The 23675-nt window shown below is 32.7% G+C and overlaps 9 protein-coding genes across 9 annotated transcripts; 7 read left to right on the plus strand and 2 right to left on the minus strand.

Moving 5' to 3' along the window:
• Positions 1-341: 341 nt before the first annotated feature.
• FG379_001166 (diphthamide synthesis) lies at positions 342-1820 on the plus strand (the record flags this gene model as incomplete). The annotated part of the gene is made up of 1 exon (XM_067326769.1): positions 342-1820. One exon carries the CDS (start codon positions 342-344, stop codon positions 1818-1820), a length of 1479 nt encoding a protein of 492 aa, XP_067184418.1.
• A 340-nt stretch (positions 1821-2160) lies between these two features.
• On the plus strand, positions 2161-6531 carry FG379_001167 (uncharacterized protein; the record flags this gene model as incomplete). The annotated part of the gene is made up of 1 exon (XM_067326770.1): positions 2161-6531. The coding sequence occupies one exon, from the start codon at positions 2161-2163 to the stop codon at positions 6529-6531; it is 4371 nt and encodes a 1456-aa protein (XP_067184419.1).
• Positions 6532-6651: 120 nt separating this feature from the next.
• On the minus strand, positions 6652-7830 carry FG379_001168 (myb proto-oncogene; the record flags this gene model as incomplete). Its single annotated transcript, XM_067326771.1, has 1 exon — positions 6652-7830. The coding sequence occupies one exon, from the start codon at positions 7828-7830 to the stop codon at positions 6652-6654; it is 1179 nt and encodes a 392-aa protein (XP_067184420.1).
• A 478-nt stretch (positions 7831-8308) lies between these two features.
• FG379_001169 (Hca4p helicase DBP4 (helicase CA4) EIF4A-family RNA SFII helicase) lies at positions 8309-10633 on the plus strand (the record flags this gene model as incomplete). Its single annotated transcript, XM_067326772.1, has 1 exon — positions 8309-10633. One exon carries the CDS (start codon positions 8309-8311, stop codon positions 10631-10633), a length of 2325 nt encoding a protein of 774 aa, XP_067184421.1.
• A 140-nt stretch (positions 10634-10773) lies between these two features.
• On the plus strand, positions 10774-12876 carry FG379_001170 (uncharacterized protein; the record flags this gene model as incomplete). The annotated part of the gene is made up of 1 exon (XM_067326773.1): positions 10774-12876. One exon carries the CDS (start codon positions 10774-10776, stop codon positions 12874-12876), a length of 2103 nt encoding a protein of 700 aa, XP_067184422.1.
• Positions 12877-13035: 159 nt separating this feature from the next.
• On the plus strand, positions 13036-14289 carry FG379_001171 (uncharacterized protein; the record flags this gene model as incomplete). The annotated part of the gene is made up of 1 exon (XM_067326774.1): positions 13036-14289. The coding sequence occupies one exon, from the start codon at positions 13036-13038 to the stop codon at positions 14287-14289; it is 1254 nt and encodes a 417-aa protein (XP_067184423.1).
• Positions 14290-14323: 34 nt separating this feature from the next.
• Positions 14324-15847, minus strand: FG379_001172 (sphingomyelinase C precursor; the record flags this gene model as incomplete). Its single annotated transcript, XM_067326775.1, has 1 exon — positions 14324-15847. The coding sequence occupies one exon, from the start codon at positions 15845-15847 to the stop codon at positions 14324-14326; it is 1524 nt and encodes a 507-aa protein (XP_067184424.1).
• Positions 15848-16321: 474 nt separating this feature from the next.
• FG379_001174 (Cut4 Apc1p TSG24 family regulator and 26S proteasome regulatory complex) lies at positions 16322-22282 on the plus strand (the record flags this gene model as incomplete). The annotated part of the gene is made up of 1 exon (XM_067326777.1): positions 16322-22282. The coding sequence occupies one exon, from the start codon at positions 16322-16324 to the stop codon at positions 22280-22282; it is 5961 nt and encodes a 1986-aa protein (XP_067184426.1).
• A 254-nt stretch (positions 22283-22536) lies between these two features.
• FG379_001175 (uncharacterized protein) lies at positions 22537-23631 on the plus strand (the record flags this gene model as incomplete). Its single annotated transcript, XM_067326778.1, has 1 exon — positions 22537-23631. One exon carries the CDS (start codon positions 22537-22539, stop codon positions 23629-23631), a length of 1095 nt encoding a protein of 364 aa, XP_067184427.1.
• Between the last annotated feature and the right edge of the window lie 44 nt (positions 23632-23675).

The raw sequence follows: 23675 nt of genomic DNA on the forward strand, positions 1-23675 counted from the left end.
TTTTAAAGGAATTTATCAAGGGATATAGACAGTTACTGTTTTAGGTAGTAATTAGATATTCCATTAACATTGGATTCGTTCAGATTTCTCCGCTATAAGTTGGGAAGTAAGAAGCCGAATTAACAGTGAACCTAGGGAATACTAAATTTTCAAAAAGTAGGTAAAGATTAGTTTTATTAATAGGAATTAGTATGAGAAAACACCTATTTTTAATTAGTAATTATATTTCTAATGCTTAGGTACCTAAATTTTCTCGGTTTAGATCTAGTTTTCTCTAATGTTGTGACTACGGGCCCCCGCCACCATTTAGTCTTACGGCCTTTTAAAAGTTTATTTCTGAAATGAGTTCAATTTCCAGAGTTGATTCTGTGAGTGAGAGGAGCAGGCAAAGATTCAGCGAAAGGCCATCTTATTTTGGATATGAGGATAATGATTTATTATTTGAGGCAATAAAATCTGGACTACCAGAACACTATGACTTTGAAATAATAAAAACACTTAAGAAAATAAGAGAACTTAAACTTCAATTAAATAATGGTGAAGATTTCACAGTTTATTTACAAATGCCTGAAGGCCTTTTAGCATTTTCCGAAGTTATTTCACTTATCCTTCAGCATTTCGGTGAATCGAAAGTAATCATACTTGGGGATGTTACATATGGCGGTTGTTGTATTGAAGACCAACTTGTTTCTATGGTAGAGAAAGCAAACTCAAAACATGCAAACTCTTCATTACTTGTGCATTATGCTCATTCATGTTTAATTCCATTCGATGAGTTGCTTTCAAATGGTGATTCAGAGACTATAAATGTTTTGTACATTTTTGTAGAAATAAATTTATCGGTTGAACATTTCATAAATACTATAAAAACTAACTTCGATAGGAATGACAGAATAGCGTTGTTATCAACAATTCAATATCACAGCACGATAGTTGACTCTTTAGAAGCCCTAAATGAATACTTTTATAAGCCTGTTGAAGTACCTGTATGTAATCCATTAGCATGGGGTGAGACATTAGGATGTACAAGTCCGGCAATTCAGGAGGATACTGAAATATGCATTTTCATTTCCGACGGTAGGTTTCATCTTGAAAGTGCAATGATACAAAACCCTTCCAAAAAGTTTTTCTTATATGACCCTTTTTCTAAAAAAATTACTAGAGAAGGGTACAATTATGACTTATTGCACGACATGAGAAAATCTGCAATTATAAATTCATATAAAAAAATGTCCGGAAATATGAAAGATAAAATAATTGAAAATCACGTTATTGTTGGCATTTTTTTCAGCACCTTAGGACGGCAGGGTAGTTTTATGATTGTTGAAAGACTTGAAAGACTAATCAAGATTTATAATGACAATAGAACTGGGGGACCCTATATCTACGTTAGTTTGATATTTGCGTCTGATCTATCTTTGGATTATATTAATAATAACATAATGGATGGAATTGACTACTCAATACAACTAGGTTGCCCCAGATTGTCAACAGATTGGGGTACACATTATAAAAAACCATTATTAAATTCCTATGAAGGGTTTATCTTACTTTTTAATCTCTCAAAAAATAATATTAGTTTCTTCAGTAGCCTTGAGAATAGAATAGACAACAATTCAGAATACTCATATAGGAATGTTTATCCCATGAACTATTGGGCTTCTGACGGAGACCCTTGGTGTAATTATTATTTAAGCGAATCAAGAAATGGATCTTTTCGTGCCAGTAAGGAACAAATTGATAAAGTAAAATTAAGAAATATTCAAAAGAAGTTCAGGAAGTTAGCAGGACAAAGAACCGAACTTAAATATGAAGATTGATTCTTGGCATAATCTCATAATATGAGCACCTAGTGAGTTATTTAATTTAAGGTATTTGCTCCCAAAATAGTCAGGTAAATTTACTTGCTGTAGCAAACCCAAAACCCAAAATTTTGAGTAGAACTTGTTGCGATGTAAATATCAAAGAAATTTTTTTAAGAATTTTTTTTAGCAATTTAAGTACCGGTGCCTTGTCTTGTCGTCACTTTTTTTTGTATGAGATAACGATAATCAGTGTAAAGCTGCACTTAAGGTAAAAGTATTAATTTTTTTCGTTTGGAAAGGAATATAATATATGATATGGTGGTAATTCAGACTATGTTTGTTTAATAATGGAGATATGGAAGAAGTAAAAGTTGAGCATATTGTTCTAGAAAGAGGTCTAAAGTATTCTAGTTCACAAATCCTAGATTCACATGCTAAAGCCCTTAAATGTGAAATTAATAGGAGATGTAGAGAACTTTATTCAGTAGATGAACTTATTAACTACTCACACATAAATTATGAGAACTATTGCGACCTTGAAAAAAGAATTAATTGTTTTGAAAAAGGTAAACTTCCATATATTTATTGTCTTTCACTTGGGTATAACGACGGGTATATTGATCCAAATCTTCAAAGTGAGCTTTATTTTTCTATACTTAATTGTATTAATAATGGAACAATATCTGAAAATATAGGGGTTGTGAAAATAATTGATCATTCTCATCCAGTGAGATTGGCCACGCCTGTTAATAAAAATTGTTATAGTTTAATTTGGTCTGGGAAGGACCTTCAAGAATCTCACTGCATACCTTTAGTTCTTGGGGAATATACTGGGGAAGTCAAGTATGTAGGGGATGAGGATATAAGTGACGAGTCATATTCATTTCAACTTACATTCAAAAGTTCAGCATTTAGATATTCAGGTACAGTTATTTCATCTGGAAATTCTCAAATTGTTGACGAAGTTTCAAGAAACAGTACATCGAATTTACCTGCTTCTCAAAATACATATTATCCTGAGAGCTTTGAATACAATGAAATAGAAACTTCTGCCTCTAACAAGACTGAATTTTTTTCGAGAATATGCAAGCAAAAAATAGATGAACTTTTAAGTACAGATGGTAAAATAAGAAACATTGGAGCAAGACTATTACTGCCAAATGATAACGAATATATATTATCCGCAGATAAGGCATTTAACGAAATGGCACTTCTAAACCACTACGAATGTATATTAAATAATAACTTTAACTTTAGGATAAATGTTCAATGGCATTCAGTTTATGTAGATGGGTGGCCACACGTTATTTTAACAACCATTCCTGGGATTGGAATAAAATCAGGAAATGAACTCGCAGCTGACTTTGGTGAAAATTGGTTTTCAAGAATCAAACGTCTCTCAGAATTCAATATTAAAAAGGAACTTGTTTTTTATAGATCAAATTACAATAAGTTCTGTATTGACAGTTCGACTGATAATATTTATAGTGAAAGTAATAATCTTTTTGAAATTGAAAAAGATTCAACTTCAAATATAGAAACGGGGATAAACGAAATGATAAGTAAATATGAAATTTGCGAGATATGCCAAAACTATACTGACTTAAATATCTCAAGGTTTACAATTAATTCAAAGAATAATGACAAACAAAGTATCCTCCGCTCAGATAAGTCATATTTACTTTGTAATGGGTGCAACAGAGCATTTCATTATTACTGTGTCTACCGTCCAGAATTCACAAATTTAGACTCTAGTTCAATACAATGGTTCTGTTTTCAGTGCGTTTCATTGACAATAAGGATTATCCCATCACTTATTTCAAAAATCCCATTTATTTCACAGGAGTTTTACATTTCGATCCTTAATTATTTTAAGAATTATGATTTTTTGCTTCCTGGAGTGGTTAGCGCAACAGAAGAGGTGACAATAAGGTCAAGTGATGAAGTTAATAGAGAGAATTCTAAGTTACTCTTGTTTAGGCCGGTTGAATACAAACCTGAAAATCAAAGGTTTTTTCATGAGTATCAGGGTCTGGAAGGACTTTCAAGACTTAAACCCTGCTATTTGTGTCATTCTTCATTTTCAAATCAATTGTCAGTTGGAATTGCCACTATTTGTAGAATACATAGATTACATATTGCACCAGACTTTGATGAATTTTTCAATTCAGTTCAATATACGTACAAGTTAGATACGGGAAATTTAATTGAAAAGAACGTGCTAAGGTTATCTTTAGTCACAGAAGGTAGTGGGTTGATATCATACTCCAGCATTAATGGGGGAAAGGAAAGTGCCTTAAAGTCACATATAAAAAAATTATCTGGCCCTAAATACATAATTGAGAGAAGTAGGAGGGTCATTTGCTCATTGAGATCTTCCCTTTATCAATCTGAAAGACATAGAATTGAACTTTTATGTAAACTTGAAAAACTCAGACGTGTACAAGACGAATATTTTAGGACAATAAGTGAAGGAAATGGGATTATTCCAATATTCTGCATCAGGCTTGGGGATACAATAATTAACAAGGAATTCTCAGGAAAAATGTACCAAGGTGTCGCTACGAAATACTATCCAAGAGAAAGAGTTTTCCACATTGAATATTTTGATGGTGACCGTGAAGATATGGAATACGAAGAGTTCATTGCGCTTCTAGTAAATGATATAAACTCAAATCGCATAAATATCAAAGATTTATCTATTACACTTGAAAATGAGAGTAATATAAACGCTGATAAGAATAGAATTGATAAAACAAATGAGCCAGACTGCCATTTAATTGATAATATAAGAGACGGAAATGAAAATCAAGAACACTATAATAAATTTATTAAGGAAAATGACGATCCATTTGGTGATCTAAGTAATATGCCAAATAATTCAATCCTTGAAAAAGTTAAAATAGTACACTATTCAATAGTTAAGCAATGTAAAATAAAGAACAATAGGGACAATTATGTTTATATTTGTGACCTACCTATGTATGAATATATTGACGAACCTAGGTGGGGGGTTATCACTGGATCCCTTAGATTAAAGAAAAGTATAATAAAATATAATATTTACATAGTACTTTCGCGTTTAAGCAACTCAACAATTACACTTACTATTAATTCCAATATTACCGTTGGAGATGTTTCTTTGAATAAAGGAATACCGATAACATTACTTGAAACTAATCAAGAAATGGAGATAAGCCAAGAGTTCAAGAAAATGATTGAGTTGTCAAGTTCAGAGATATTAACTTGGACACAAGACCGTTTGATTGAATTTTCCCCAGTAGAAGTTGATCCAATTAATTCTAATACACAGAACCATTTAAAGGATAGTGACTCTTTAAAAAAAGAAATTATAGATGATGAGTGCCAGATTTCAATTGAGAACTTAAAAGCTTTATCTAATAATATTTTCAATTTTGATCACATTTTTATCGAAGAAAATTGGTTGCAAAAGATAAATGTTATCGCACAGGCCCTACAACCATATCCTAATGGAATTAAATGGATGAATGATGTTCATTCTTGGAAAATAGTTTACTACAATGAATCTGACCAGAAAAACATTAAAATATTTAATGTAATACCTTTTGATGAAAAAAATACCGTTGAGTCGTTATACCTAAAGGCATGTAAATTTTTGTCGATATCTCAAACTAACAATAAGATTATTAAAATGCTAAAAACAAATAAAAAACAAAAAGAGAAAACTGAAACAGTAGAGCCAATTCATAATTTTGTTTTTAGTGAATGGGGAGATACTGTAGAAGACTTTTTAGCAAGATACAATATAAATAATCCAGATAGATGTGTCTCTTCAATTAATGATTTCAAAACAGAAATAAATTCACTCCATCCATTTCCAGATAATGTAGAGTGGTCGGACTCTTTGTTTTCGTTTACTGTTAAGCTTCGAAACTCGGAACAAAAAATTTTTAGGCTTGAAGAATATGATTTCAATATATTCAATTGCTATAAGTCCGTGGTCAATTACGCGACTAGTTTAACAAGTATAGATGAACTTTACGACAGGAAAGCAAAAAGATATCACTTAAGAAATAAAAATACCACTATTTGCACCGAGAATATTATGAATCAAAATAACAAATCTGATGACAAGCGATCAACTATTCTAGAAAAAGGGAAAAAAGGCAAAAAAAAAGCAACTGCTTCAATTGAATCCCATATTCAAACGTGCAATGATAGGAATAAATCAGAACAAAGCAAGGAGAATGATCAGAGTGTTGAATTTGTTCGGAATGGTGTATCAGATATTAATTCAAATAAGGTTAAACGTCTAGGGGACAGCATTTGTGAAGATATTGAAAATAAGAGTAATATTCGCAAATCTAGAAAAAAGAATGTTATGTTTGCGGACTCTGGATCACCTGCGAAAAAAAAAAGGGAAAAAAGTTTGGAAAAGGTGATTATTAGAGCTCCTCCAAGGCCTAGTGACCCTTTAAGCAGGGCTAGAATAATTGAATACAGTGAAAAAGCTGACGAGTTAAGACCATTTCCACATGGAATAACTTGGTGTTACCGTTCTGCTAGATTCAAGGTTAGATATAGGAGGCCAAATGATAAATGTTGGACTGCAACCTCTTTTACCCCAACAAAGTACAATTCAGTCAAGGAAGCATTTGAGCACGCTGTAAAGAAGCTTGCCGCTCATATAGGAGATTACAAAAATAGCAACGAAATTCCAGTGATACCTAAAGAAATTCATTGAATAGGTTAGAACAAAAAAAGATATTGAATAATCAAGATAAAACACAGAAATCAGACTGTATTGTGACACTTAATATTTAACTACCTATTCTGAAATTACTTAGTGTGTATATATGGAAACTCAAATGCTTGTAAATGAATGTAAAAAAGGATCTACAATACTCCCGGTGTCGAGTCTTTGTAGTGGACCACTTTCCCAGCCAGTTGATTCATCATTCCAATTATACCAATTAGGCTCTCTATAGCTAATTTCCGAATAAATAGTTGATTCTTCATTTAGAGAACAAATAGTTTGTACTTGTTTTGGAGATATGTTTTCATTGGTAATTGACGAAGGAGTCGAATAATCAGCCTTAGATATGTATTCGTTATCATTAGTCCCACATGTAGAGGGTTCATTTTTATTTGGAACTTTGCATGAATCGTTGCATACTAATATTGTAGGTGTTACTGGGTAGATTCCAACATCACTTGATAGAAGTACGCCGGGGGATTGCTGAAACTCTATACATGGACTGTTTTGATTAGTTGGAGAATAATTTATTTGTCCAATTTTTAAGCTGTTTATCTGATCTTCAGTATTTGGATGAATTCTATTAAAAGATATATCATCGCTTATGCTTTCTGAGTTTCCTATGCTTTCGAATAAACACATTTCAGTCTCAATATTTAATTTATCAGTAGTTTCCAAATGACTCACCTCAATTTCAGAATTCTTTTCTTGATGCGTGTCATCTCCATCAACGTAAATTAACCTATTATTAATTAAATCCATCGACCCAGACTCATCGAAAGATTCTCGGATAGTCAACGCGTCCTTTCTTTTTTTGCCTTGCTTCTTAACTTTCTGTTGAAGTCCCAAAACGACATTCTTTCCAGATCCTTCTTTGATACTATTTGTTTGCTGTAAGAAATGTGGTACAACACTGATAAGAGGTGCGTTAAGAATAGTTTCTAATTTTGTTTTTCCTTGATTAAGTAGTCTTTGAAGCTGATGGTATCTATTCTTTACAGCATGAGTTGTTCTACCAGGGAGATGTCTAGCAATGTCAGCCCAACGATTACCCCATAAATTTTGTTGGTGCAAAATAAAACGATCTTCTGAAAGTGACCAGTCGCCTCGCCTTATTCTCGGATCTACATGCGATATCCATCTTTCTCTACATTGTTTTGCTAATCTATTCACATTAAGAGTTGAATTTAGAAGTCTCGCTGTCTCAGACCAACTTGAAGGGCCAAGGCGTTGGACCAATTGATACAACAGCTCATCTTCTTCCGCATTCCATGGCTCTTGGGGCATTTAGTAATTTATCATTAGAAACCTCAGAATTCTGTAAGCTCGGTGAATGTGTAAAATTTGTATTCTGGTTTTTGTTTGCTGTGGGGTACATGCTTACTGACATCACATAGGAAATTGATATCGTTGTAACGACAATACATTTGAAAATGTCTCTCCAAAAACAAATAAAGGCAAATGTGGAGTTACGATTTTTGCGTTCTGGAGAATTCCTTTACTATAGGAAGTATTTGGCGGTAAATACTGGAGGTGTTTCTCTCTTTAAATTTTACTGTTACAACACAGTTTTACGTTTTGCCGCTATCGAATTTATTTCTTTGAAAGCAAAGTATACTGAAATTGTTCTTGAGGTTCTGGATGTGGTAAGTAAATTTTTTGTAGCCAGTATTTTACTTGCAACCCATGAAAAAAATACCAAATAATATACGTAGTTTGGCGCATATGGCGGTGCAAATTTTTTGGATATGTAAATTTTGACAAGATGAGAAGTTCAGAAATGAAATTGAAAAATATAAATAAATATAATGATGACTTGGAGGTAAAAACTCTAAACAATAGGGTAATTATTGAACTACCAAACAATGGTGAGGTCTGGAAAAATCCTAATATGAGGGAGCCTGAAGCAGGCTCTGAAAGGATCTCAAATTCAACTGAGAAGATGAAAAATAATATTATGACTTATGATTTGTTTTCTGACTTACCTATTAGCCGAAGAACTATTGAGGGTTTAAAATCGTGCGGATATAATCAAATGACATTAATTCAAAGATCTACACTACCTCATTCTTTACAAGGAAGAGATATAATTGGGCAAGCTAGAACTGGAAGTGGGAAAACCTTGGCATACCTCATACCTATTTTGGAAAATATTTACAGAAGGGGCTATTGTTCTTCAGATGGGCTTCTTGCTTTGGTTATAGCACCAACAAGAGAGTTGGCAAGTCAAATTTTTGATGTTGTTAGAGAAATTGGAAAATTTCACTCTTCTCTTTCAGCAGGCTGTATTGTTGGTGGTAAAGACATGAAATCTGAGGCAACAAGAATAAACTTATTAAATATTCTTATTGCAACACCAGGCAGACTAATTCAACACATGGATGAATCTCCACTTTGGAATGCCGATAACTTGGTAATATTGGTTATTGACGAAGTTGACAGACTGTTAGACATGGGATTCTCAAAAGAAATTGAAATAATTCTAGAAGGCATTCCAAAACCAAATTCTGGAAGGCAAACAATGGTTTTTTCTGCTACACTTGAATCAGATGCGATAATCGATCTAAAGAGTAACCCAAAACTATTCCATATTGATAATTTGGAAAAATGTTCATTAGGTGATATTGGGTTCCTACCTAACATACTCTGCCAATTATACATCCATGTACCTATCAAAGAAAAAATAGATACATTATTTAACTTTATACGAACACATTCAAATAAAAAAATAATAGTATTTGTCTCTTGTTGTAAACAAGTCAGATATTTTTACACGGTTTTTTCAAAATTAAAATTAGGTTGTAAAATACTAGAATTACACGGCAAACAATCACTTCAAAAAAGACTTGAGGTAGTTTACAAATTTCATATACATAAGAATAAGACAAAAGAAAAAATTAGAAATACTCCAAATGTCACAAACTTAAGTACTAATATAGTAAGTGAAGGAATAATTCTTTTCTGTACAGATGTAGCCTCTAGAGGCCTAGATTTTCCACATATTGATTGGGTTATTCAGCTAGACATTCCTGACAGTGTTGATACATATATTCACAGAATTGGGAGAACAGCCAGATATATTTCTAAGGGCAGGTCTTTGATATTCGCTATGCCAAATGAAGAATATTTTATTGATGCAATTAAGAGTAGGGGAATTAATTCTTTGAAAAAAGTTGAATCTAGTTTCCATGAAATGCGATTTACTATAAATTCTACACTTCAAAGTCTCTGTGCTTCAGATCCAAACATTAGAGTTTTGGCTGAAAAGGCATTCTCTGCATATGTAAAAAGTTGTTTCGTGTTAGCACCTCTAGAAAGACGCGAAGAACTGAAGAATTTGGATTTCTCTGCCCTTGCTCTTTCCATGGGTCTGGTTATCCCACCTAAGATAAAGTTCAATATTATTTCTGAAGAAAGCCAACAAAATAAGAACTTGAAGCATTCGACAAAACTTCAGAGATTTAAGGAAAAGTTGAAGCAGAAAAAGCTTTCAAAGCAGAGAAATGAAAATAACTCAGAAAATAAAACAAACTTTGATTATAACCGCATTTATTTGGAAGAGAATCGTGAAGAGTCTAAAGATGATGATTGCATTGTTTCAGTATCAAAAGTTTCAATCGGAGATAATAGCAAATCTGATTTAGCCATAAAAGATGAAAGAAAAATTAACAACAAACTAAAATTCAGATCTGATTCTTCTGTAAAGATTCGTGGTCATAGAGAACTCGAATTTGAAAAAAAACACTTATTTTTCAGTGATGATGATCAAGAGAAGTTGGATGAAGGCAATAGGCAATCCCTATTTAAAGAAGACACAGAAGTTGAATATTTCGAAAGAATTAAAAACAAATTAAAGAATCAAATTGAAAGTGATAAAAGTAGAGATAGAGAAAGGGTGCATAACATGCATGTTAAAAAGAGAAGGGTTTTACGAGAGAGGAGAAGATTTGACATCTCAGACGAATTTGATATTCTAGATGGAGATAGTCCCCTTGAAGATAGTTTGGATAATAGGCATGAAGATGAAAGTAAGATAGAAGATTTAGCATCAGCGGCTCTAAAAAAGTTGGGGGTTAAAGTTTCAAAGTAGCGCAATTTTTTTAAGTTATTTTCCTATTCGGATGTTTTTTTTTTTTTTTTTACGGTTTAAACTCATTTGTAAATATTTATATTTGTATTATAATTGCTTATACTCCTGCTAGATATGGATTATAATACTTCATTTCTAAGATGCAAAATGCCTTTAGCGAGGAATCTAATTTAAACTCAGGGATTCATTCTAATTTAAATTCTAAGAAAGCTAATAAGACGAGAACAGTAGTTATTCATGCATTTGTGAGGGAGACATACGAAATTTTTCTCTTCCTGTCAATACTATCTCTGCTTTATTTTATTTTAAGTGGATACAATGGAAGCAATGCAATGATAATTGCGAATTCATTGAGACTGATTTTTACCATTGCTTGTTATTTGGTTTCACATAGATTAAGGGAGGGGAAATTTCCTTTATTTTTGTTATGGTTGGTAATCCTGATGAATATTTGTGTCATTCCTATTTTTAGTATTGGTAACTTTTACTTCAGAATTTTGGACATTCTTTCGTTTTTCTTTATGTTTTGGTTTACAGGATTTCATCCAATTTTTTTGTTTTTTAATTCAGCAATTGGTGTTGGTTCTCTCACATGGTCAAATTATAAGCTAATGACAGCTTTTGAAAGCTACTACTACGAAAAGAAAATTTTACACGTAATGAGTTTCACACTGCTGTTTTCAAGGCTTTCGGTTGGTTTGATAGTTTTATTTAATATTTATACCAACTGTTCGATAATTAGAGATATCACAATTAACAAAATCAGTTCACTTTATAATATTGATGTGATCATTGATAATGAGAAGGAATTGATAAAGCATACAAAAAGTCTGGGAATATCATTTAAAAAAATAATAAACCAGGCGGAGGACCTTGACAGTGAAAAAATTGGTTCAAATGATGTTACTAGAACTGGTTCTGAAGTTATATTGTCATCTAGATCTGTCGTGAATTCATCTTCGATACATTCAACAAATGGTTCACGTGCATTGTCTTATGTAGACAATTCCATTGATTCCTCTTCACTTGGTTCATCTATTTTTATTGATACACCTATTCAGTCAGTTGAAGAATTTGAAGCATTTCCTTACTCTTCAACATTACAGGGCCTTTATAACAGTTTATTAGTTAAGAAAAGAAATGAAGTATACAAAAGATTGTCGCCATCAATGACATTTATCAACAAATATAAACAGAAAACAAAGCAAATATTTAGAATATTGATGTATAAGTACGAACATTTTGTTCTCACAATAAGATTCTCGGAATTTCAGAATTCCACACTTCCTATTTCAACGAAGACTATTTCTCAGGTCTTTCTGGACCAGGAATTTGAGGGTATGTATGTGCAATGGCTTCAACGTTATTCTTGTGATACAGTAGAAAAATCACTGCTGTATATTTTTCTGTCATGTATCATAACTCCTTTCATGTCCTCGGCAGAATGGGTAATGCTTTTCTTGACGAGAGCACAGGAGCTTTTATGTATCCATTCACCATATGTGTGCGCTATAAAGTCTTCAGGTAAAATAACAGCATTCTTAATTTTTCGTGAGGGAATACAACTCTCTGTATCAATATTGCTGATCATTATTATTTATGTTTTATGTAAATTTGACAGGATTAAAATGAGTAGGATGAAAGATGTTAATAAAAGCCACAAGAGGTTTGAAAATGATAAGGTTACATACAAATGGATGATAATTAACTATTTATACAACAAGATGATTAGTATTCGTCCTATTTCTAATTCGATTCACAGTTGTATTCAATGGCTAACTATATTAATTGGAACTTGGGTCATCTTTTGTAACGTTATAGATTGTTTATTAATGGGAAATATTACTCTAAGGTTTGTCACCCTGTCATTAACATTTTTAGTTTCAGGAACATATCTAAACCTCAGAGTAACTTCTACTATTATTATTTACTTTACTTGGGGGTTACTTTCATTTATTTTTACAGTTGTAATCTCTGGTGGTGTTGACAAATATATCCCATGTTTAATTGCAATTTTCGTGCCTTCAACATCTGTAATATTTCTACATACGATCCCTCTAGATAGAGTCAGGAGAATCTTATTCTGTAGATATGTTCTGCCTTACATTCTATACATACAACACACTAGTTTCGTTTTAGAAGACTCGGGAGAGGATATAAGGAGGAGGCTTTCAACTAGGTTTTCTGTTTCTGTTCCGGCAACAGCAGGTACAAATATTAGTAGGTATAAGTATCAAATATAAAATTATTTTTTGTTTTATCCATAATTTCTGATTTATTTGAACATGCTAACATTAGAACTTGAAGTTGAAATTCCGCCCTTTTGCAGATTATAGTGGCGGAAACACACATTAAGATATTAAATGTGTTTGCCTAAAATAATTGGACGAAGAATTGCTTTTATGTCGCTATTGTTGTTTTTTATTTCACTTTTATTAATAGTGGTTGACTCAAAAAATCTATATTTTCAGACATACAATGAAAAACATAAAGCTGAAACAGAAGTATTTGAGATACGTTCAGAAAACATACTTCACAATGACTTAAATGATTGTTTGAGTTGGTATACTATTGTGTTTAGTCCTTCTGACAATGAAATTTCTTATATACCATCTTTTCCTCCTGGATTATTTATATTCTTTAAAAGCAAAGAGAGATGTAATTTTGGCAAGAGTATTGTTGATTTAGTACTTGGTTTGCCTGATTATGATAAGTTTTTCAATACTGAAAATATTCTACCGACGAAAATATACTCAATCGAGGATGTATTTTATATTTTAAATAGTGGCTATGATCGTGAGCATTTTACTAAGATATTAAGTAGTGCCAATATATTCTCTCCGGACAATTCAGAACTATTTTCACATGAAGGTGAAGAGTTAAAATACGTAAATATTCCTCTAAAGAACTATGTAAAATTTATCTCCAGAGAACAAACTTACATTTTATTCGGTATTTCTGATTCAATTGAATCAATAAATTATTTAAAAAGAGCTTCGGTATTTGATGGTTCAAAAAAGGAATGGAAAACAAGTGTTACTGTTTCCAAGTTTATTGAATCTGATTCAAACGAAGAGTGTAATAAAGAAGGTTTTTCAGTTACTCGCAAACTTACAGGAAGTGGCTATCATTGGAATTATGAAACTAAAGTGGTATCGAACAGTGATATAGACTCTTTCGTTTTACTTGACGTACTTCCAAGAGAAGTTTTTTTAGATATTGATGAAATAACTCAAAAAAATGGAGACATAAAAGGAATAAATGGGAAACTTATTCCACTACATCCTGTTCACATTGAAAGACCTAGCGATGAATCTCGTAGCTCACTCCTATTGAGTTTTGGATATCAATCAAGGGTACCTATACACATGAGATATCAATCTGCATGTACCGGCTGTAATTATAAGGAAGTAAAATTAGTAACTCCAAGCTTAATTACGAACAATTCAAAAAACTTTAAGAGCGATACTTGTATATATTATACTTCAGAACTCCAAACATCACATACAAAAAATGTGGAAAGAGGTCAGGAGGGAGGGATAAAAATAAAGGTTCCAGTCGGAAATAGCGATGACATTAATTATGTTTTCTTTGCCACCTTAATATTAATGGTGCTTACTACAACAACATTAGGACTCTCAATAATAAAGTACTAGTATGAATAATAGGTAACCAATAGGCGAAATATAATTAATATTCATCCTTTGCCATCTTAAGTTTTTTTTTAAGCTCAACATAAACCCCATAGTGATCACTAAGTGTGACGAGAACTGCTGATCCCACACACCCAAAACACCAACCATCTACAAGGACTCTAGGCTCCCTTAAGATTACACTTGATTTTTTGGGTTCAAAAAATGCAAGTTTTTTCGAAAGATGGGCGGGGGGAAGGAAAATATGATCACACCTTTGACCGTGACAACCACTGTGTGGGCCAATTACATTAAGCGGATTGTTTGGATCCCAAGTGAAGTCACAAGAGAAGCATGAACCACTGCAGTATTCTATATTCCCTGGTAAGTAAGGTTTAATTGAGTATTCATCTTGGAATTCTGTGAGTTTATTTTGATTTGTAAAAGCCTTACTTGTTGGAACAACTTCTATTACAGTCGATTCCGGAGAACACGAAGTAAAACCCTTTTTTGCCGCTTCAACTGCGGCTCTTGCAACAGCGAAAGAAGAAACAAGCTTATTCACAACAGCCACGTCGTCGTTACCTCTATTAAGCCCTTTCATGGATAAGTTTTTTATGTTTATCATTGGTGTTGTATCAACTTCAATTCTCGTTGAGTACGATTCTAAACTTGAATTGCTTCTGTGCTCGTACTCCTCCCTTTGCTCCTCCCTGTGAGTAGCACCATCTTTGGAAAAGCAACTTTCATCATCATAAAGGTCGTCCATATCTATGTATGTTCTCTCCCTTAATTCACTTTCATCACTTCTCAGATTATTTTGTGAGTTAATTTTTGATGATGCAGATGTACTGTCCCTAAACTCGCTTTTGATATACTCAAAACAATCCCTCCATCCTCTATCAATAAAGTATTGATAATTGCTTCCGCAGCAGTTTGGTGCGGCATTTAGGTCTCCAATAATTATTGGAATTTCTCCCCTTCTGATTGCATAGTCGCACGCTGAGAGGAGCTGTTCAATTTCTTTGTTTCTCAATGATTCTACTGTCTCCGATTCTGGGTTAACTGCACCACTTGCCATATGAATATTAAATAATGTTAAAGGTGAGCTCTCCATTCCGGGGATTTCTATTGAAACCTCCAGCATTCCTTTACCAATAAACCACTCTTCAATTAATGTAACATCACTAAAACACGTGAATTTTGCAGCCAATATGGGGTACTTGCTTAAAACCAAAAGACCGTTATGTAGAGCCAATTGATTGCGTATTAATGAAATAGGTTGCCATCTCTTCAAACCCTTTTGCTTCGAGTTTTCTTGTTTAGATTCCCTAGCAAAATAAGGATAAAGTGGCTGAAGAGATTCAATAATGTAATCTGAGTGCTTTTCATCGAATACTTCCTGTAACGCAATTATATCAGCATTTATTCCTCTCAATGCCGATGGTATCTGCAAAAGCCTATGGGCAGTATAGGGAGGATTTTGATAAAGCTTCACTCCACAAAGACGGTACTCAAGGAGACCTGTATTAAATGTTAAAAAACTTATTTTATCGGGAAGGCCATCTTCTTCTACCCACATGTCGAAATAGAATATATTATTTACTTTGTATCTGGTTTGTTACATCAAACGCACAATCGACCGCAATTATGCATGATACGCAAATTATAAACAAAATAAACAAAACGAAAGTAACAATTATCAGGACTTAATAGAAAAGTATTTAAATGAAAACGAAGAAGGGTTAAGACACTTATATCACCCTAAAGTCATGTAAAAAATAATTAAGATACACAGGAGCAAAGGCAACAAAATACTATTCCGAATTTCAAGTATTAGCCACAATAGACGTTTACAATAAGAGTGGTTTTCCATAAATAGGTTATTTAAAACTAATCGTTTTACTTTTTTTTCCTTTAAAAAAAAAAAGAATAAAGTATTTTACTCAAGGTTCCCGCAATACAGGGAAATTGGAGAAATTCCTCATTAAGTAAATAATATAGTTCCACACAAGAGTGTGAGAAACCCTTGGATAAGCGAAATATTGCTCTTCAAATGGTGAATGCATACATTTTCGAAGAGTTTTCAATTTATAAAAATAGCATAAATGATAAAGATGTGAAAAGTGAAAATGATACTTGTATATTTCCATTTCATGGTCATGTAAACGCAGATAAGAAGCAAAAGGAATGGAAATACCCAAGAAAGACGGAAATAGATAGTGATGGAAACGAACTCCTTTACTGTTGGTCTAATTGTACAAAACAGCTATTTCGTATCTCGACAAAATGTAGTTATCACAATGTAGTAACTGATCGTCCTATAAAAAGGCATATCAATACAAAAGAAGCCATTATTTCGGACATTGAACCATCATTTTGGTGTGAAGTAAATTTTTCAAAGTATGGGTTGTGTATTATGTTCATTGACAATGATGGTTTTCTCTATTTAGTAAAAGAGTATGAGAACAAAAAAATAATTGTTGATGATTTAAGGTTTTTAGAAATTATTCCTTTGAAGGAGGGTGCGATTTTAGTTGGTTTTCGAGAGATGAACAAAGAGAATCTCGTATACAGAGCAATACTGGACCATCCATTAGAACAGCCAAGGCAAATTTTCATTGAAAATTACAACTCTTCCGAGAATGAAAAAAAACCACTCGATAATATCAAGTTAATTTGGGGTTCAAAGGAATACCCCCTTGTTTTCGCCTATAATTTGGTTGATAAACATCACATTTTATTGAAATACTCCTACTTATGTAATTCAATTTCATCAACTTTATCTTTAAAGGTGATTTGGAGGGAAAAAGTAGAATGTGGAGACTATATTGCAAAGACTGTTTTTATTGAGAGGACAATTTTAGAGGATAAGTATTATCTCGTATTCCACACTCCAAGAAGTGAGCAATTAAAATTTGTCGGATTTGAAACCAGTATGTTTAGGAGTATTTGTAATGATGGAGTCTTTAACTATAATGCTTGTTATACAACTTTCGATGTGTTGAATAATGTAAAATCAGTTATACCTATGGATTTTAGGAGCAATAAAAACAAATTATTTGGATTAAGTTCTCTATTCGGATTTAATTTTCAGCCATCAGATAAATTGTTCTTCAATGAAACAGAAAATGTACCTACCTTTTCCATAGTTTTATCAAATTTAGGTGACATCTCACTTTATTTTGGTTTTACTTTTATTTCAAGAATCAACATAGATAATAAAACAAAGAACTTATTTGAAATAACAGACCTTAGCTCTGGAATTAGTGGGAATTTTGATATTCTTGCTTTGGTTCCAGACGGTGAGCTAGCAGGTAACAAAGTCGAAGTGGGACTTAGATGTAACATAAAAATAATTTCTGACGACCTTTTATTACAAACACTTATAAAATTATTAATTAAAATAACAAATCCTTATGTTTCTACGAGTATTGTGAGAAGAATTTTTGGATGCGACTGTGATTTTCAGTGGAAGACTCTATGTAATATCATATTCGGAGTTAGTCTCACCACTGATGATTTAAAAGATAAAATGACCTTTAAAAAGAATGAAAAAATATTAGAGTCACCTTTATCTAGTGTATATAAAAAAATCAAACTTTTTCAAGAAAAAAAGAATGTTTCAAATAATGGGTCAGTTCACCTACCAAATTTAATATTATTTTGGAAAGACCATCTTAAAAACAGAACAGGATCCCCTTTTAACAGAGAAGAGTTTTCTCCTCTTTTTTCAAAAGGATTGATACCACTTGAATTGCTAAATTCTGATAAACCAAGAAAAGATGAATTTAAAGACCAGGAAGGATTTTGTATGAACATAAATAAGGAACTAATGTATTTACTACATTGTTTATTCGAAGAGTTGTCTCTGTTCCAGTTGTTAAATATAACTGGTTGTATAACAAATAGATTCAAAGATGACATTTTACTTCCTCTTTCAAAAATGCTTGGTCTACAGGCTTATTACGAATATTATCAATCATTTGATCTAAAATATAATATTGTTTGTACTGAAAGCCTAAAAAAGCAACTTGACGAATGGGAAACTCCACCAATTTTACTAAATAAGATCTCGACGATATTGAACTTCAAAAAATTGGACAAAAATGATAATTACTATTTAATTATTAAAAAATACTTTCCTTTGCAACAATTCACCTTAAGTCTCTATGAAAATCTGGTGTGGAATCCTAATAAACTCGAAATATTAAGATTCATTAGTTCAAACGGAATCAATAGGAATATTTTGCCATTATTAAGTCCGATATTGTCATCTCCTATGGAAAAGTTTTTATCTGACCTTTCAAATGATAATATATGTTTGAATTTGAACGATGATGAATGTTGTTTGATCGAAAGGTTCGATTTATTGAGTTTAGAAAATGTGTTTGAAAGAACAGTTATTAATTTCAATGTCATCAAAAGTTCAAAAAAAAAATCCTATGTGAATGTTCCAGCAACTGCGCTTCCACATGGAAGGAATTCGGTTGATGATCAGAAAAACATGTTGGAGAATATTCATTCATATTACAAAGGAAAAGTTGATAAAACAAAAAAATATAATTTTGATAGGGAAACTATTATTGAAAAATGGAAATTATATCTTTCTGAATATTCGAATCTAAAACCATCTAACTTTCTTTTTAATTGGTTCTTTAAAATTTTTTCTTATGATACAAGATTGTGCGAAGCATTGGAGTTATTGTCGTTACAAATCCCACCTCAAGTGTTGCTTCAGCGTTCATCTGGGGCTTACCCAATTGACGAGGAATCTTGGGATGAGTTTCAAAGGCAGAGGATTATCGATGCAATTCAAATATTGTATACAAATTTTTTGGGAAAGGTTGCATGCACATTTGGAAGTCATTCTTTTGACATCAATTTATCAAAGTTGACCAGACCTAAAATAGTTAGTAAGGTTTATGAAATAGCCTCCAACACTCTGTTGAGTGTAGATTTCGAACGTTTCAAAGAATTATATTTTGAGATTTCAGTGTGGAATGATTTCTATTTAGGAATATTGGAGTCAATGAAGTTTAATTTATCTTGTTACTATTTAAATAAGTCGGAACAAGACTCAAAAAGGAAGTCTTGGTTATTTGAACAAATAAAAGTATTTTCTTCACCGGATGATTCACCTTTTCTCTCTGGTTTCCTATTTGGAATTTCACTCAATGGATTTATAAAATCACAAAATAACAAAGCACCGAACAGTTACCCAATAATAATAGAGTCAACAGAAATTTATAGAATTCTCCAGAATGATGGAAATACGGTGAAAACATGTTCTCTATTGCTTGGAACTGCAATTTCTGCTTTAAAAACACAGAACAAACTCTTGTTTAGGCTTTACCTCATGCATATCCCGAGTATCCTGCCAAATGTATATACAAAGTCTCTTCAGATTTCAAACTTCAATCAATACTCCGCAATTGTATCAATTGGTCTTTTATTTGCCCAGACTAGAAATGCACAAGTAATAGAAATCCTTGTCTCTGAATTTTTAAGATCAATTTCAGAAATAGATGACCAAGCATCAATAAATCCTTTCATATATTCAATTTCCGTGGCCATTTCTCTGGGAATGGTTGTTCAGAATAGTGAGAATATTGAAGGCAACTCTTCAAAGGCATTTTATAATGGGACTGACATTACAGAGATATTACTATCTTGCATTCATGTTAACAAAACACCAAAATTTTCTTCTAATATTGAATCCAGTCCTAATTTAGAAAATTACACTGATCATTCTGGTCTAAAGAGGTTTAATATAGAAAATGAATTACTAAATTTAGTACAGAGCGAAAGCTCGAATAATGAGAATCATTTCGGCAAAAATTCGAATAAAACTCATGAAAACAACAAATTCTCAAATTCAAGTAAACACTTTTGTTCTAAGGCAATTGATCAAACTATACTTAGGGTTCCTGCCATTTTAGCACTTACAATAATGTACTTGGGGACCAAAAGTAGTTATATTTCAAATTCAATCCCAATACCGTTCGATAAACCGGAGGAACTAATAAATTACAGACCGGAAACGCTAATTTTTATGGCAATGTCAAAAGTTGTGATAGAATGGGACGATAAATACATTCCTAGTTATGAATACATTAGAAATAGAATACCGAAGTATCTCCGGTATCTCCCACCAGATAGGACATTTCCATTCCCAATTTTGGAGGAGTTGGATGAGGTTTATTCAGATTCTAAAATTGATGAAAGATTAGTTAATCTCATAAATAAAGGGGAATTGGATTGGATACATTGCATTCAATCAAGAATAGCTATATTATGTGGCATTATTTGGGGTATTGGAATAGTTTTTTCTGGAAAAAGAGTTAGGAGGTTGAAAACTATAATTGCTGCAGTAATAAGGTATATTGACAATATCCCACCAATACAAATCCCTCTTTGTCTTGCGTCTGCGATTCGAGACAAGGGGGTTTGTAGTTTACAAGTAACAATAGACAAATGGTCCAAAGATCTTGGAATTAGAGTTTGCTTAACAAGTCTTTCAACTATTTTTTCTGGTGATGGTGATAAAGATATCCTTGATTTAATAAAGTATTTCAGAAATCAGCTTCTAGAGTCTTCGCAGTTTCAATGGACAAGTTCTACTGCAATATCGCCATACAGTGCTTTTTCTGTACCACCAATCGAGAATGTGTATAGTCAACTAATGGCATATAACAATGCACTTGGATTTCTTTTTCTATCAGCAGGACACTTATCTTTTAATAGTAACAATACTTTATGTTCTACATTCTTATTACTTGCAACACATCCTTTTTACCCAAAAGATGCATCAGACACTAACACTCCAGGAATAATATTTCAACCATTGAGATATCTCTTTATTAGTACATTGGGAAGTGCAAGAAGAGCAATCATCCCAAAATTGGTTAAGAGGCTTCCAGGTTCGTATGATATTAGTGGCAAATACAAAGGACTCGCTTATAAAGAAGTGAAGTACGTCCCAGTTCAAGTCGAATTGAAGCAAACAAATAATACTAATGAAGTTAAAACAGAATACATAATATTGCCTTCAGTGCTTCCTGATTGGAAAGAAATAAAGAGTATCACTGTTATTGGTTCTAATTACTATCCTTTTCATGTAGATTTTGAAAACGACAAAGATTCCCCTCAAGTGAAAAGACTATTTGAAGGAAAACTTTGGTTAAAACTTAGGGAAGGCTGCTCTGAGTATTCTTGGAGTGAAGCAAAGTATATAATCCAAAATGTAAGATCCCCACTACTTCCAAGCGATTTACCTAAAATTTCGGCAGATATTTCTGTTACCAAACAAATGTTTTTTTTCCACTCTGCGAATAATTATAGAGAAGTCCGTGTGAAAATTCCAAAAAACTCACTTAATGATGAAATAAATCGCTTATTTGACAAGTTTTCTAATACACTTGTCATTGCTGACTCTGTTTATAATAAGTCACTTAAGAAGAAAAATGAATTAATCAGTGGATCCAAAGGAAAAAAATGTGTTGGAAGGTTCATGATACACAGCTATATTGACCAGTTGAATGCGAATTTAGATGTAATACTTGGAAATCTAGATGTATGTCATGACATTAAAGTTTCACCCGATATTATTAGAATTCTTAGGATCACTTATTTAGTTGATAAAAACAGCAAGGTGAAAGAATTATTTGTGAAGCTTAACAACATTTTTAATTTACAAATGGATATTCTATCACACCACATAAGGCTCTATTACGAAGGTTATGGTGGAACCATGCATCTATCATACAATGAAAGAAAAAACTTGGGTGTATTTCTTGAATTGAACGGGATGCCACAGACAACAAACTTTAACTCAACTATTTACAACTTAATGAAAAATTCGAGCATAGATCGCCTACTTTTGCAAGACTACAAAAAAAACGAAGAAATCATTAGTCTGATATTGAGATCAGAATTCCCTATGATTACTTCTCTTGGGTTAAGGGTACTCAAAATGGTTGTTTTTGATCTTTTCTATAAAAATAGGACCCATTAATGATCCATAATAAGTTGGATAATTAGATACGAATATACGATTTAATTAAGATTAAAACCAACCAAATTACGGGAAATACATTTTAAAAAAACTGCTTTGTACTTTTTTTTCACAATTTAGGGAATATTTGACCCATTATATACTTCCTTGGCGGTTAATAACCCAAGTGGGCGAAACATTTTAGATAGGATTGTAGTTTTAAGAAAATCTGCCGGTTTTGTGTGCAAAAGGAATAAGATAATATTTTTATCGAGATGATTAGATTTTTTTCTATAATTTCTCTTTTTCTCCTCTCAAGTTCGGAGTGCTCCTTCCAAAGAGCCACTACCACTTCGCACACATTGAGCTTACAGGAACTTGAACCTGAAGGTGGCAACAATGTAATGAACAATCAAGTATCACGTGAATTTTGTCAATATACAGATTTCAGGTGGACAAGTTGCATATGTGACAAAGGAATAATGATAGGTGGACGACGCTTAGTTAACAAGTTAACAGAGGATTGCGTTCCTGCAATTAAGGTAATTGAGCTTCCATGTGACAAATCCTCTTGCAATCAAAAACTGTTAAGTACTTCAGAAGGCGTGGCATGCCCTTCACTTTCTAATATCGATGGTGTCTGCAATCCATATAAGGACTTTTTAGCAGATGTAATGGCCAAATCATTTGATTCTTGCAGAGTTTTTTGTGAAGTGATGGTAGATTGCACCTTCTTCGTTCTAGATGAAAACAATAACAGATGTAAATTATATAAAGGAAGTAAAATCTGCGGGAAAGATTCTCCTGGAGTAATTACTGGGTTAGCAGGATTTGACAGTAATCCATGTACAGATTGTAAGGTGGGAACTTGGGGGAGCTTATCTGAATGTGTCGAGGCGAAGAATGTTGACAAAAATAATCCCGGTTGTGGCCAAGCAACAAGAGAGAGGGTTACAAAGGGTGTAACTGGAGTTGAGTGTCCCTATAAAATCGAGACTTGGACATGCTCTCTTCCAGGACAAACATGCAATATGAAAACAGAATTGTCAGATATTTACCTCAAGTACGAAAAAGATGATGATTACGATGATGATGACAATCTAGAATCATATAGGATGCTTGAAATATCTCTTATTTTTGCTGGAATAGTCACTGGAATACTTATTTTCATGCCAACTACACTGTTATTTCCGAAGATAGGTGTTTTCTTTTTCGGGAGAAGGCTATACTGTTTGTTATCAGGTAATGAATTGAATTTTACCTCAAATATAGATGAAGATAATACTGCGAATATTGAAGACGATTACGACGAGTGGGAGGAAGACGCGGATATAGAATATGAAACAGAGTTTACGTTAGACAGTAGGTAGTCTCATAAAAGGTTTCAACAAAGAATTAACTACTATCCTTCAGC

Source organism: Cryptosporidium bovis (assembly GCF_009768925.1).
Source record: "Cryptosporidium bovis isolate 45015 chromosome Unknown contig_20, whole genome shotgun sequence".
Classification (NCBI taxonomy): domain Eukaryota; phylum Apicomplexa; class Conoidasida; order Eucoccidiorida; family Cryptosporidiidae; genus Cryptosporidium; species Cryptosporidium bovis.